The 15,653-nt window shown below is 40.0% G+C and overlaps 1 protein-coding gene across 12 annotated transcripts in view; it reads left to right on the top strand.

The window, feature by feature from the left end:
- Positions 1 to 15,653, top strand: part of UGGT2 (UDP-glucose glycoprotein glucosyltransferase 2) — a 413,106-nt gene that overhangs the window by 237,407 nt on the left and 160,046 nt on the right. For all 12 annotated transcript variants that reach the window (XR_005588059.1, XR_005588057.1, XM_039499669.1 and 9 more), the window contains 5 exons: positions 906 to 1,041; positions 9,212 to 9,343; positions 11,254 to 11,418; positions 14,525 to 14,648; positions 14,728 to 14,826. Coding sequence is in view for 10 of the 12 variants with exons in the window: in XM_039499669.1 (XP_039355603.1) it covers positions 906 to 1,041; positions 9,212 to 9,343; positions 11,254 to 11,418; positions 14,525 to 14,648; positions 14,728 to 14,826 (656 nt within the window). In the remaining 2 variants the exon portion in view is untranslated. The remainder of the gene's footprint in view (positions 1 to 905; positions 1,042 to 9,211; positions 9,344 to 11,253; positions 11,419 to 14,524; positions 14,649 to 14,727; positions 14,827 to 15,653) is intronic.

Here is a 15,653-nt window from a genome sequence, read left to right as displayed (position 1 = left end):
TACTAGTGTTATGTATCAGTGTATAACTTACATACTGAGACTGTTGGGAAGGGCATGGTTGTAACAAGAAAAGCAACCAACAAGACAGTGAAAGAGAAATTACACTCCCCTTCTGTTTGCCTTCCTTGCCATTCCACTGTAGTAGAGCATAGGTTACATCCGCTTACAGACTTATTTATGTGTAACTTAAACTTCAGCTTATGTCACTTCTAAATTTGGCCTCACGAGTTCATTGCCATTTTGAGACGAAAATCTTTAAAAAAAAATTCAATGTACGTCTGTAAACTTTTGTGGTTGACTTAAATCAGGAGCCCAACCATATGTTTTTATCTGTCCAATTGAACTGGTACCATAATTAGTCAACATTGCAGTGTACTTTTATACTTAGTTCCATAAATTACATGGAGAGCACAGAATATATTAAACAGTAATTTTGTACATTACAAATAATCTGGAGAGCACAATATATATGAAACAATAATTTTGTTATTGATGGCCTGTTGTCTGGGGGGGTGTTTCCCAAGTACACACACAATTGTAATGGTTACATAGTCAATATTCCTAACTTCAGATACAGAAATGATACATGAGTACAAATTGGATAATCACATTCAGTAAATCATAACCTTTCCAATAATATCTCACAAGACCCATCTTGGGGGGCATGTCATTTTTAGCCCACTCTCTGTAAACTTTGGAGGAAAGAGTACAAACAGTCCTAATGTATGCAAGTATGTTTTATGATATTGAATATTGCAGATATTAATTTGTAGGATATTGGTAGAAAATCCTCACATTGTTTTATCTGAACAATCACAAGAAATTGCAATATCTTCAGTCTGTTTTCAATAAGGTTTAAAAAGCCAGATAATGAATATTTACAGAGGGTTTTTTTCCCCCTACAGAATTGGATTTGTTTTCATCTTAAATACTAATGAAGAAATCGATGGGAATGAGGATGCTGGAGTAGCTCTTTTGAGAGCTTTTAATTACATTGCAGAAGAATCTGATACTTCTCAAGCTTTTATCTCCATGATAAAGGTTAGTGCCAGTAAATAGATAAAAATAATGTATAATACTTTCTAAAACTATTTGCTTTCCTGTAAATTCAGAATTTCTGCTCCTTGTGACTGCCTTTAGTTGGAAACAAAATTGTTCTAAAAGTGGATGTTAGGTTGCTGCAGGATATCTCCCTGAAAACATTTTCCTGCTCCTCAAACAAGTCCATTCTGGTAAAATTGTCTATCTACAAATTTTCTTCAGGGATTAAAAGAAGGTAAACATACCTTTCAGCAGGCAGTATTTTCATGTGCAGTCATAGTTTGGGGCTCTTTATATGGCCTTTTCATGTGTGCCTTCTTGTCTGTGTTCTGGCACATACTGGAGTAATGGTATTCCAAAATTGTTTAGGTCATGCCTTATGATTTAGAGGAATTCTGTGGTCATTCGGTGATATAGAAAATGCGGTAGACTGGGTAAGACATTTTCATTATACAAGTGTTTCCTAGTCTGGTTGACTCTATTCGTGTCTCTGGAAGAGCATGGAAATCTTCCAGGCTCAGAGGTTGAGAGAGAAGTCTGACATCCTCGGCTAGAGTGGGTGGCTTCAGAAGGGAAATGTAGGGAACATTTAGGGACTTACAAGGGATAAATGGGTTGACTTGAAGTACAGGATCTCTGTGAGGACTCTTGACAGAAAGAAATTGAACTAGAGAATAGGGTGCAAACAGATTTTTAAAAATTCTGTAACCATATATAGTAACTCCTCACTTAACACTGTAGTTATGTTCCTGAAAAATGCAACTTTAAGTGAAATGATGTTAAACGAATCCAGTTTTCCCATAAGATTTAATTTAAATGCAGGGGGTTAGGTTCCAAGGAAATTTTTGGGGGGCAGACAAAAGACATTATATACTGTACAGTACTGTACTTTACTGTCGTGGGGAGGTGCCTCTGGCATACCCCTGGGTCTCAGGGCTGGGGGTGCAGGGTCTGAGAGGGAGTTAGGGTGTGGGAGGGTGCTCAGGGTGGGAATGCGGGGTCTGGGAGGGAGTTAGGGTGCAGGAGGGCACTCAGGGTGGGGTGCAGGCCCTGGGCTAAGGGGGCCCTGGCCTGCAGCTCTAAAACCCCTTTCAGAATGCGGCCCTGCCAGCACGGGCCGGAGGACTCAGGAGGAGCAGGAGCAGCCACGCAGCCAGCGGCCAGAGAGAAGCCCTGGCCGGCTTTGAAGGGGAAAGCACTGCTTCTCTCCAGCCCTCGGGCCCCTAAAGTGCGGGAAGCGGCGCAGGCCGAGGGATGTGCTGGCCACGGCTTCCCCTCTCCCTACGGACGCAGCAGGTAAACCGACCCGGCCCACCAGGGTGCTTACCCTGGCGAGCCATGTGCCAGAGATTGCCGACCTCTGATCTGGGGTATTAACTTTCTAGCATCCAGTCTTGCACAATTGATAAGAAGTAGATGAGGGGAGAAGGTTGGGAGAGACTTGTGAAATATCCACATCTGTCTTCAGAACACAGGGGGAGGAAAATCAGCTAAATGGAGATATAATAGGGGATAAAGAAACACTGTAAGATAAGAGATAGCAAGGAGAAAGAAATTACAAATATTGATAGGAGTAGTAGTCAGGTAGGTGTTACAGTTAGTAAAAGGACTATACCTAATCCAGCTAAAAAACTAGATGTGGTCTGAGGGAAAGAACTGAGATGCTTGTACATGAATGTAAGACAGTTCAGCGGTAAAATGAAGGAACTGGAATTACTGGTGCAGGAAGTCAAACCAGATATTATGGGGATTACAGAAAGATTGTTGAATAGCACTCATGGCTGGAATACATAAGAACATAAGAACGGCCATACTGGGTCAGACCAAAGGTCCATCAAGCCCAGTATCCTGTCCTCTGACGGTGGCCAATGGCAGGTGCCCCAAAGGGAATGAACAGACAGGTTATCATCAAGTGATCCATGCCATCACCCAACCCCAGCTTCTGGCAAACAGGCTAGGGACATCATTCCTGCCCATCCTGGCTAATAGCCATTGATGGACCTATCTTCCATGTATCTATCTAGCTCCCTTTTGAACCCCATTATAGTATTGGCCTATACAACAGCCTCTGGCAAGGAGTTCCAGAGGCTGACAGTGCGTTGCGTGAAAAAATACTTTCTTGTATTTGTTTTAAACCTGCTACCTATTAATTTCATTTGGTGGCCCCTTGTTCTTGTATTATGAGGAGTAAATAACACTTCTTTATTTACTTTCTCTATACCACTCATGATTTTATAGACCTCTATCATATCCCCCCTTAGTCACTTCTTTTCCAAGCTGAAAAGTCCCAGTCTTATTAATCTCTCCTCATATGGAAGCCGTTTTATACCCCTAATCATTTTTGTTGCCCTTTTCTGAACCTTTTCCAATTCCAATATATCTTTTTTGAGATGGGGCAACCACATCTGCACGCAGTATTCAGGGTGTGGATGTACCATGTATTTATATAGAGGCAATATTATATTTTCTGTCTTCTTATATATCCCTTTCTTGATGATTCCCAACATTCTGTTTGCGTTTTGACTGCAACTGCACATTGAGTAAATGATTTCAGAGAACTATCCACAATGACTCCAAGATCTCTTTCTTGAGTGGTAACAGTTAATTTAGACCCCATCATTGTATATGTATAGTTAAGATTATGTTTTCCAATGTGCATTAGTTTATCAACATTAAATTTCATCTGCCATTTTGTTGCCCAGTCACCCAGTTTTGTGAGATCCTTTTGTAGCTTGTCACAGTCTGCCTGGGACTTAACTATCTTGAGTAGTTTTGTATCATCTGCAAATTTTGCCACTTCACTGTTTACCCCTTTTCCCAGATCATTTATGAAAATATTAAATAGGACTGGGCCCAGTAAAGATCCCTAGGGGACACCACTATTTACCTCTCTCCATTCTGAAAACTGACCATTTATTCCTACCCTTTGTTTCCTATCTTTTATCCAGTTACCAATCCATGAGAGAACCTTCCCTCTTATCCCATGACTGCTTATTTTTCTGAAGAGCCTTTGGTGAGGGACGTTGTAAAAGGCTTTTTGAAAATCTAAATACACTATATCCACTGGATCTCCTTTGTCCTCATGCTTGTTGACCCCCTCAAAGAATTCTAGTAGATTGGTGAGGCATGATTTCCCTTTGCAAAAACCATGTTGACTATTTCCCAGCAAATTATGTTCATCTATGTGTCTGACAATTTTGTTCTGTACAATAGTTTCAACCAATTTGCCCAGTACTGAAGTGAGGCCTGTAGTTGCCAGGGTCATCTTTGGAGCCCTTTTTAAAAATTGGCGTCAGATTAGCTATCCTCCAGTCATTTGGTACAGAAGCTGATTTAAATTATTTAAATGGTAGGTTACAGATGACAGTTAGTAGTCCTGCAATTTCACATTTGAGTTCCTTCAGAACTCTTGAGTGAATACTATGAGATCCTGGAGACTTCTTATTGTTTAGTTTATGAATTTGTTCCAAAACCTCCTCCAATGACACCTCAATTTGGGACAGTTCCTCAGATCTGTCACCGAAAAAGAATGGCTCAGGTTTGGGAATCTCCCTCACATCCTCAACAGTGAAGACCGATGCAAAGAGTTCATTTAGTTTCCCCACAATGGTCTTACTGTCTTTGAGTGTTCCTTTAGCATCTCGATTGTCCAGTGGCCCCACTGGTTGTTTAGCAGGCTTTCTGCTGCTGATGTATTTTATTTAAAAATTGCTATTACTTTTGGAGTCTTTGGCTAGCTGTTCTTCAGATTCTTTTTTGGTCTTTCTAATTATATTTTTACACTTCACTTGCCAGAGTTTATGTTTTTTTCTATTTTCATCATTAGGATTTATCTTCCACTTTTTAAAGGATGCCTTTTTGCCTCTCACTGCTTCTTTTACTTCGTTGTTTAACCATGGTGGCTCTTTTTTGGTTCTCTTACTATGTTTTTTAAATTGGTGTATACATTTAAGTTGAGCCTCTATTATGGTATCTTTAAAAAGTTTCCACACAGCTTTCAGGGATTTTACTTTTGTTACTGTACCTTTTAATTTCTGTTTCACTAACCTCCTCATTTTTGTGTAGTTCCCCTTTCTGAAATTAAATGCTACAGTGTTGGGCCACTGTGGAGTTTTTCCTGCCATGGGGATGTTAAATTTAATTATATTATGGTCACTGTTACCAAGCGGTCCAACTATAGTCACCTCTTGGACCTGATCCTGGGCTCCACTTCCACTTAGGACTAAATCAAGAATTGCCTCTCCTCTTGTGGGTTTCAGGTCCAGCTGCTCCAAGAAGCAGTCATTTAAGGTGTCAAGAAACTTTATCTCAGCATCCCTTCCTGAGGTGATATGTACCCAGTCAATATGGGGATAGCTGAAATCCCCCATTATTATTATTGAGTTTTTTATTTTAGTAGCCTCTCTAATCTCCCTGAGCATTTCAGAGTCACTAACGCCATCCTGGTCAGGTGGTCTGTAATATAGCCCTACTGCTATATTCTTATTTTTCAAGCATGGAATTACTATCCATAGAGACTCTATAGTACAATTTAGTTTATTTAAGATTTTTAATACATTTGATTCTACGTCTTCTTTCACATATATTGCCACTCACCCACCAGCACGACCTGTTCTGTCCTTCCGATGTATTTTGTATCCTGGTATTACTGTGTTCCATTGATTATCCTCATTCCACCAGGTTTCTGTGATGCCTATTATATCAATATCCTCATTTAATACTAGGCACTCTAGTACACCCAACTTATTATTTAGACTTCTAGCATTGGTATATAAGGATTTAAAAAACGTGTCATTTTTTGGCTGTCCTGTGTTGCATGACGTAATTGAATGGGACTTTTTTTCATTTGCCTGTTTCTCATCAGATCCTCTCTGTATTTTATCATTTTCCATCCTCTCCTGCTTATTAGGACATAGGGAATGTCCATTTATAGATCCTCCCCTAAGGGATGTCTGAACCACATGCTCCTCCACACCTGTCGGCTCTCCCCCAGCCCTTAGTTTAAAAACTGTTCTATAACCTTTTTAATTTTAAGCGCCAGCAATCTGGTTCCAGTTCTAACTGTGCCCTGCGTGTGGAACTGGAAGCATTTCAGAGAATGCTACCATGGAGGTTCTGGACTCTTACCAAGCAGCCTAAATTTGTCCTCCGGGACCTCTCTCCTATCCTTCCCCATGTCATTGGTACCTACATGTACCACAACCACCGGCTCCTCCCCAGTACTACACATAAGTCTATTTAGATGTCTCGAGAGAGCCGCAAACTTCGCACCAGTCAGGCAAGTCACCATGCGGTTCTCCCGATCAACGCAAACCCAGCTATCTATGTTTCTAATGATTGAATCGCCCATTACTAATACCAGTCTCTTCATAATAACTGGAGTTCTCTCCCCCGGAGAAGTATCCTCAGTGAGAGAGGATACCACAACATCATCTGGGAGGAAGATCCCAACTACGGGATTGTTTCCCTCTGCTCCAGTTGGATGTTCTCCTTCCCTGAGGCTTTCATCCTCAACAGCACAGAGGTTGTCAGACCCAGGGTAGGACTGTTCTATTGTGTCCCGACAAGTCTCATCTGTGTACCTCTCTGGCTCCCTCAGCTCCTTCAGCTCAGCCACTCTGGTCTCCAAAGTCCGTACATGGTCTCTGAGGGTCAGAAGCACCTTGCAACGAATGTATGCATACGCCACCAGCCCATAGGGCAGGTAATCATACATGCTGCATTGGGTGCAAGAAACTGGATAGCTCCCACTCTGTTACTGGACTTCTACCTGCATTTTCTTTTTACTCCCGAAGCTTGTTCCCTTGTTAGTGCTTTGTTTTTATCAAGCAGTATTTTGACCTTTAAGTGCAAAGAATGTTAGGTGTATCTAGCCCTTGCTTGCACTCCCCCTGTAAACTCCCTCGCCAAACTCCCCTGTTAGCCACTCCTGTTCGCTGGCTATATGGTGGTGGCAAACTCAGCTTTCTCCTGGTTAAATGTGTGTCATAATACTGTGAAGGAGGAGGCATTTGTCTGGAATACTGAAAGCTGGTTTTGGGTGTGTGCTAACGGAAGAAACACATTGGGTATAATTTATGAAAAATTAAACACAACATAGTTAGAAACATTAAGAGTTTGTTGCAGAACGGCAGGTCAATGCACCGAAAAATTTGGTGTTTGTGACCTTAACAGTAAATTAAGAAGCACCTTGGGGTCGGTGGTTTTCCAAACACGCACTGAGGTATTGGTAAACAGATGTGCTGTGGTGGGGGTATATTTCGATGCCTCCCCTTTTTAATAGATGTGTCGACCCACCTTATAAAAGTGGCCTGGCACTTCCCTCTCTTTACACACCATTTGAGGGGGTTTTATAGGCCAGAGTTGCCAGGTGTTGCCTTTTGCAATTTATATGTGCTGATAGTCCGGGGATGCAGTCAGCACATACTGCTTAGCTGTGTCATTTGGGGGACCCACCTCCCATACGCTGAGGTGGACTACCCAGTCCCAGAGTCAGCCTTCCCAAAGGCCTGGTTGGATTTTTGTAGCTGGGGCCCATTTTTTTTTATGGGACCGAAGGCCGTGAAAGAGCAGGCTATGCCTGTGCACTTTCAATTAGTAAACTATTAGAAATGGTGAAAAGGACATTGTCCTCAGGGGATTCCAGAGTGGGGATGAATCTGTCCGGACCAGACTCCATGGAGCACATTCTCCTGTATGCTACAGACTGGTTAGGTTAAATATTGTTGGAGCTGTGAGCATACAGAATCCCATGCTAATTGATCCCCGGCCTGAATTATGGTTTTAATTAATTTCTTTAAGTCCCAGGTGACTCCCTAAGGGGAGGGGGTCATTGGACTGTGACATGGGTAAGGAAGTAGTTAAAAGGGAGAAGGCAGCTGGTTAAGCTGAAAGATGAACTATCCAATTGGAGGGAGGTTACTAGTGGAGTTCCTCAGGGATCAGTCTTGGGACCAGTCTTATTCAATATTTTTTATTAATGACCTTGGAACAAAAAGTGGGAGTGTGCTAGTGAAATTTTCTCTTGATACAAAGTTGGGACGCATTGTCAATGCAGAGGAGGACTGGAATATTAATCTGTAAAATCTGGATGACCTTCAAGACTGGAGTGACAAAAATGGAATGAAATTCGGTAGTACAAATACAATGTCATGCACTTAGGGTCTAATAATAAGACTATCTTCGCGAGCTGGGGGTTTATCAGTTGGAAATGGTAGAAGAGGCGAGAGACCTGAGTGTCTGGGTTGATCACAGAGTGACTATAAGCCACCAGTATGATGTGGCTCTGAAAAAAGCAAATGTGATCCTAGGATGTATCAGGTGAGGCATTTCCAGTAGAGAAAGAGAAGTATTAATACCATTGTACAAAGCTCTGGTAAGACCTCATCTGGAATACTGTATATTCTAGTCACCCATGTTCAAGAAAGATTAATTCAAACTGGAACAGGTATAGCGAAGAGCTGCTATGATGATCAGGGGGATGGAGGGCCTATCGTAAGAGAGGAGTCTTGAAGAGCTTGGCTTGTTTAGCCTAGCAAAAGGAGGGCAGAGAAGGGTTATGCTTGCTTTCTCTAAATACATTAGGGGAATAAACATGAGGGAGGGTGAAAAGCTATTTAAACTAAAGGACAATATTAGCACAAGAACAAATGAGTATAAAGTAGCTATGAACACATGGAGGCTGGAAATTAGAAGGTGTTTAACCATTGGAGGAGTGAGGTTCTGGAACAGCCTCCCAATAGGAGCTGTGGGGGCAAACAACTTAATTAGTTTTAAGAGAGAGCTGGATAAATGTATAAGTGGGACTATATGACAAGATTGCTTGTGATGGTGGGGGACAGAGCTCAATAGCCAGGGGTGGGGGAGCATCTCTTCTAGTTGATGTCTTTTGTTTCTAAAGTTCATGCTAAGACTGAACAGGGAGTAGAAAGGAATTCTCAGTCACTAAAACTATTGCTAGTTGACCTGGAGTATTGGATGTACTTTCCTCTGCAATATAAGATATTAACCACTGCCAAAGATAGGATAGTAGACTAATTAGATCAGTGATCTGATGGCAAATCCTATATTCTACTTAAAAATAATGTATATTGTTATGATAAATGATAAAGTAATATTAATATATAGGGTAAAATAGCTTTGTTTTTTATCTATTTTATAATTTTCACAGATGTACCATGAAATGAAAGATGGAGAAGTTTTCACTGTGAACCATGTGAGGAATGTTCTTAGAAGTGAGTTCCCTCATGCTGACATTCAGAGTATACTGGGTGTTGACTCTGAATATGATGAGAAAAGGAAGGTATGTTAAGAAAATAGTTGCAAGAAATAGTAATCTGCACAGAGCTCAGTTTTGCGTTTAATGATTTCTAAGAGTTAAAACACTTAAATGCAATGGGGTTGCAATTTTTTCCAGATAATTGCATTGTTGGAAGGGTCCATTGGATTATTGTCCTCAAGAATAATATTTAATGCTGACTCCTGTCTACTATATATATCTGCTACTATGGAAGGTACCTAGTGATAAGCTTATTAGATATGTATCATTTGTGGTAGGTGGAAGGTTACCCAAGCAGCCTGGCTAAGGAAGAAATTCTGTCTTCTGGGCAAATCATATCTTCCTGGGAAAGAATCTGCCTGGTGGGTTTGGCCATTCTGACTCAGAATCACAAGATTCCTAGTGTCAGAGACTGGAGAGGTAGCGAAGGCACAAACATACATCATTCATTTGTATGTGCATGTAATGCTGAACAATCAGGGAGATTGCCAGGGAACTTTTTCAAGCCCTCACCTGATTCTGAGGTGAAATGAGGTTTATGTTCTTTAGAAAGTGACTATGTACTGTGAACATTTTGCTTCCAATCATGACATCATAAATTATAAGGATTAAGCTGAAATGCACATACAGTTGACTGGTAAATGAAAACAAGAGGCCTTCTATAGGGAATTGTCTGTGCAGTCCCCAGACTAGAATGTAAGTCTTGAGTTTCAAGATTATCTAGAAGATTTTAGAGATGCATACCCTCTTGCTGATATGAATGTTCAGTGAGAGACTAAGGGCAAATCTTCCAAATAAAAAAAATAACATTTTTATAATTTATTCTCACAATTTTAGTTTGATGTAGCCAGGATTTATCATTTGAAGTATAAAGTTGCAACCATTCTGTAGTTAATTTAAGCACCAGGTCACATACAGTGGAGGTGGGCATTCTTACTGAGGTATGAGGTGTAGGATGTGTCCTATCAAATTTAAGCCCATTTTATTTTTTCATACATTGATTTTTCTATACTGAAATCTTACTGAATTGGCCTTCTTGTTGTAGGATTATTGGTAAATTGGAGTAGAATTCTTTTATAGAGGGCCACATTGTTGACATAAAGTGAAACTGTGTTGTTTTTTTCTGTTAATTTGGATTCCTGTAATTTTCAGATGTGAAACATTTTTCCAAGCAAAGACTTGCTCTGACAATTGGAGCAAATATGTCTATCTTGAAACTTATACTTTCTGTTATCAGTAGCTGCTTCTTCTATTATCAATAGATGTTTCTTTAAAAAAAAGTATTCTGTAATTTGTAATCAAAGGTCTGTGTTTAAGATATACCAATATACCATTAAATAAAGGTCAACCACTGTGTGTAGAGGAAAGTCACCATACTTCCCTGTTGGTGAAGTTCAGAGTGGCAGAGTTAAAAGAAATAGGAAATAGAGCACTGAATTTTATGCATAGTGTACTGGAAGGGAATATTTTCTTCTATTATAATAATGTAGGTAATTTTCTGCAGAAGTCCATACAAGCATTATTTTCAACCATGTATCTTCAACCGTGTCTGATCTGTAAAATTATCTGTGCTTTATTTGATTAATATTCTTTTAATAATGCATGATAAATAATAACTTTTAGCAAGACTGCCACAGAGTGGTATAAAAACAAAGGTTTAAAAAAATCTTGATATGAATTTACAGGACTTTTTGTCCCTCCTTTTTGATAAATGTGTGCTTCATGTACTATTTAACTGATTAATTTTTCCAAGCTGCTTTCTGAAAAATCCTAACAGAATTGTGAATTCAGTTTACTCATTATGACTCATATAAAAGTAGGCCACAACACAGAGTGCTTGGACATTAGTGTTCATTGTCTCTTAATATTAGTTTTCTTTTTTACTACAGTCAGCCACATTCTGTTTAACTCTGTGATATTTCTGATTTGAATAGGCAGGAGCAACCTTCTATAAAAAGACAGGCCTTGGTCCATTGCCTCAAGCTCTGTTCAATGGTGTGCCCTTTAATGGTGAAGAGATGGCTGCTGCAGAGTTAGAAACAGTTATTTTTCAGAGGATCACTGATGCCATGGGGTTCTTCCAGAGGGCAGTTTTCATGGTATGCTTAGCATTTATGAAAGAATGTAAGGTGAAATATTTGTCAATAGATTATTACAGTCATGATTACTACCTATATTTTTTTATAATGGGGCAGTTTGAAATTATTGTTATGAAAGCTGAAATGACATCATTACTTTAATTTGCATTCATGAATTTGAAACTTAATGCATGTTGATTATTGAAGCTCTAAGGTTTGAGTAAGTACATGTTAATCTTTTAGAAGTTTTCAGCCAAGAAGTGAAGAGAAATTGTAGCTATTCATAAGAAAATTTGGACCTCAGATGTTAAAAACTCGTGTGTGTATTATTTATATATTTATTTTCTGTTTAAGCAGTCCTTATCTTAGCATTCAATATATAAAAGCTCTAAACTAAACAGAAACATAAATTCATACAAATTCATCCATTCATCCTGTGCTGTCATACGAGTGTAATTTGTAAACCATGTATGTATAAAAGTCAAAAATGGCTGACAATTTAAAATTTGGATGGTAACACATGTGAATATCCCAGTGATTATTCAACCTGGTGATACTCTAAACATAAAGAGTTCTCAGTCATGCTTATAGCTGTTTCCATCACTTCATGCTGACTCCACAGATATTCTAGGCTTCCAAGTGGGGTTACTGAGTGTGCTGGATATATTGTTGTGTGGGCAGTTGTGTTGATTTGTTTCTAGGGGATTAGACTGGGAGAATTATGTTGATTTGTGCAAGTGGCAAATGAGGGGTATGTGCTTCCCTGAGGGGCTATGTGTGTTGGGGGTTGTTGTGTGTGCTGGTAGTGTTGTGGTGTTGGAGTTGTGTTGTGCTGGGAAGGTTCTGTGGGTGTCAAATAAGGGATGTGTGCTGCCATGAGCGGCTGTGTGTGTTTGGGATTCTTCTTCGAGTGGCTTTACATATTCTCACTTATGAGGACTGTGCTGCCTGGTGGTGCCTACTGGTAAAACCTTCTCCAAGCAGTGCTTGCCGGATTTCACACGTGCCCACTACTAGTCCTTCCTTAGATGCCTTTGAATGTCCCTGAGAGCAGGGGCTCTGCTTTGCCTACCACCTCAATTCCTTCTGGAAGTGAACCACTTCAGTCCTTTCGACCCAGGATTTTCTCCATTTTTATTGCCTTATTAACTTTATAACTATAGTTGTTTGTTCTTAGTATAATTTGTAGCAGATAATAGTTTTTGGTATGGATAGTGTATACATTTATAAGGTTGGTTCCATGTGTTATGGCAGAACTGCAAAAGAAAAAGATGTTCTCAAAGAGATGTGTTTCATGCCCTGCTGTTTTCCCTACGTTGGACTAACATGTAAAGTGTTTTAAATATCGGGGCAAAGGTCTCGCTCTCGCTCTCTCTCTCGCTCTCTCTCTCTGTGAGTGTTCCATTTAGGGTGACCAGACAGCAAGTGTGAAAAATCAGGGGGTAATAGGAGCCTATATAAGAAAAAGACTCAAAAATTGGGACTGTCCCTATAAACTCAGGACATCTGGTCACCCTAGTTCTATTGGCTGATCTTTCACTCCCAAGCTCACAAGGACAGGCATGCAAGGCTTCAGGTGCTGCTGCTGCTTCAAATGCTGGTCCCTATGTGTATTCCACTGTGGGTACACATGCACTCTGCACCTGGAGTTGGAGAATTCTTAAAAGCAGTGTTCATTGGTCTGTGCATGTGCCCTCGCGCTCCTCATGCCTCCAACTGTGGTGGAACAACCTAACTGCCTTTCCAGTTCCTTATTACCACCGCATGGCCTGTTTCTAAACCTCCAGTGTCCTGACCTTTGTCTTCATTTATTCTTCGATCTATAGATAGATAGATAGCATATTTTGTAAGTAGTTCAGAATTTTACTCTATAGTTTTAGTTAATTTTTATAGTTAGATTCCCTGTCCCATTCCCCCTCTCTCGACTGTATCCCTGTGATAAGCACTGGACTGTGCCCAGGACTCCCGGCTTCAAAATCTGTACCTCCTGACCCACACTCTTTCTTGGTCAGCGATGACTGTCAACGCTGTCTGTAGTGCCTTAGGGAACTTACATTGCAGCAGGGAGCAATATCTGCCACTCTTTTCCCAGTTGCACCTGTGACAGGCAGGAACTTCATCTTAAGAAACACCTAATGGAGAAAGCCACAGGGCTCTATGGACCCCCAGGCCAGGGGGGACTCCCATAGTACATCAGCCTCACTCAGTAAGGAGTGCAACTCCTGCTACAAGGTCTGACTTAAGAAAGGGAATCTGCTCCCAGAGATCCCCTGTTGGGGTCTTGTCGGGAAGGCAGGGAGCCTTCATAAATGCAAGAGCAAATTCTCCTCTAAATTCATTTCAAGAAGTCAGATACAATCCTGCCTAAGTCAAGCAAATCTTCTCACTCAGTCCATGAGGACTTAGAACATCCTAAGTTTCGGGGTCATGACAAGGAAGCCCACAAATCCAGTGGCACTCCTCTGCCTCAATACTGCAGAAGCCAGCACGGTTGACTCTGGCATCTACATAGGTACCATTTCGTCCAGAGCCAGAAGAGTCCATTTCGTCCATATCAGCTGCACTGTACCGATACTATCTCAGTATCAACCACGCCGGAGGTGTTTGCAGCTGCCAGGGATCTCCTCTTGCTGGCATGGTGTAGGTTCATAGATTCCAAGGCCAGGAGGGACCATTGTGATCATCTGATCTGACCTTCTATATAATATAGGATGTAGAATTTCCCTAGAGCATATTTTTTTAGAAAACATCCACTCTTAATTTAAAATTTGTCAGTGATGGAGTATTTGCCATGACCCTTGGTAAATTGAGCTAATAGATGCATGCCTTGCTGTCACGTGGATGTAATTCATAAAGTCACAGTGGCTTGAGAACTTAAAAATTGGACAGTAGCAGCCCTCAAATCCCACTCATGATTGAATCTGGTGATCTTCTGGACAAAAAGAACTCTCAGCCATGCTTGTAGCTGTTTCTGTCTCTTCGCACTAACACTGCAGACATTCTAGGCTTCAGAGTGACACCCAGAGAGACAATCCTGAATTTTATTTTATAGATAAATGCTCATCTTGTGTTTATCTTAAAATTATTACATTAAATGGAAAAGTGGGATTTATTTTTGCTATTACAGGGTTTGCTAAACGATTATATGGATGCGGTAGATTTCCTCATGGATCAGCATAATGTAGTTTCCCGTATAAATCCCATTATTCTTGGCACTAAGAGAAGATACATAAATTTCATATCCATGTCAGGTAAATACTTTTCTTGCCTGTTTAGTTATCATGTTTTTTCCAACTCCTAATTGTAACACATTTATATTTAACTTTGCAGTTCCTGTTGGCGTGGAAGATTTCTCTACTTTTTCCTTTTTGGACTCACAAGATAAGAGTGCTGTAATTTCACAGAACATGAAGTATTTAACAAAAAAGGGTACATTTATTTTGTACAACCTTTTAACTATGTAATACTGTTTGCTTACAATTATGACAGTAATGCATACAAGTGAGTAATTATGTGGAAATTCAGAATAATAAAGAAATGTTAGTGGTGATTGAGGTGAATATATATACAAAGACTGGTCTAAGAAGGATCTGTGTGAGCACTGATTTTTGTATTTTATGCAACATCCAAAATCTCTTGGGATAGTAAGCTTGTTTGATGATGGGATTGATGTCGCTATCAAAGTTGTTAAAACAATAGCCTTATTGTATTAGATTATTTTAAAGCAAAAAGTAATCATGAGAAGCAATCTGATTGCTTGAAACCAAAAAAGTAACAGTGTGCTTTGTTACTTAATTTTGCAAATCCGTCTTTAATATTACTCCCAAAGAAGAATCTGACCATATGTTATTCACATGTCTAATGCCTCGTTTTTTTTCTATAGATGTAGTCAAAAAGTATTAGAAAGCTTTTGCACCTACAAAAACAGCTTAATATTTAGGGTGCTTTGTTTTGGGAACTCCTTATTCAAATGATTTCAGATTTTCTCCGCAAACTCCAGTTATCAGGCTGATATGACTTGACTTGAGGATTTTAGAGAGGGTGCAAATTTCAGTTTAAAACAGAAACTTATCTGGAACATTATCTGTGGAGAAGCAGTAGCCTCTCTATCATATCTATTAATATTAAAATTTACTGGAGGTACTCCAGCCCTTAACATGTATATTGCTGCTGTTCATGCCATGTTGACTTTTTCAATTCCATTTGCCTGTTTTAAAGATCACTCTTTGTTACATTTTTTTCTGTTTACCCTGCTT

This window comes from Mauremys reevesii, linkage group 1, assembly GCF_016161935.1.
Source record: "Mauremys reevesii isolate NIE-2019 linkage group 1, ASM1616193v1, whole genome shotgun sequence".
Classification (NCBI taxonomy): domain Eukaryota; kingdom Metazoa; phylum Chordata; order Testudines; family Geoemydidae; genus Mauremys; species Mauremys reevesii.
This window is presented reverse-complemented; position numbering and strand designations above follow the sequence as displayed.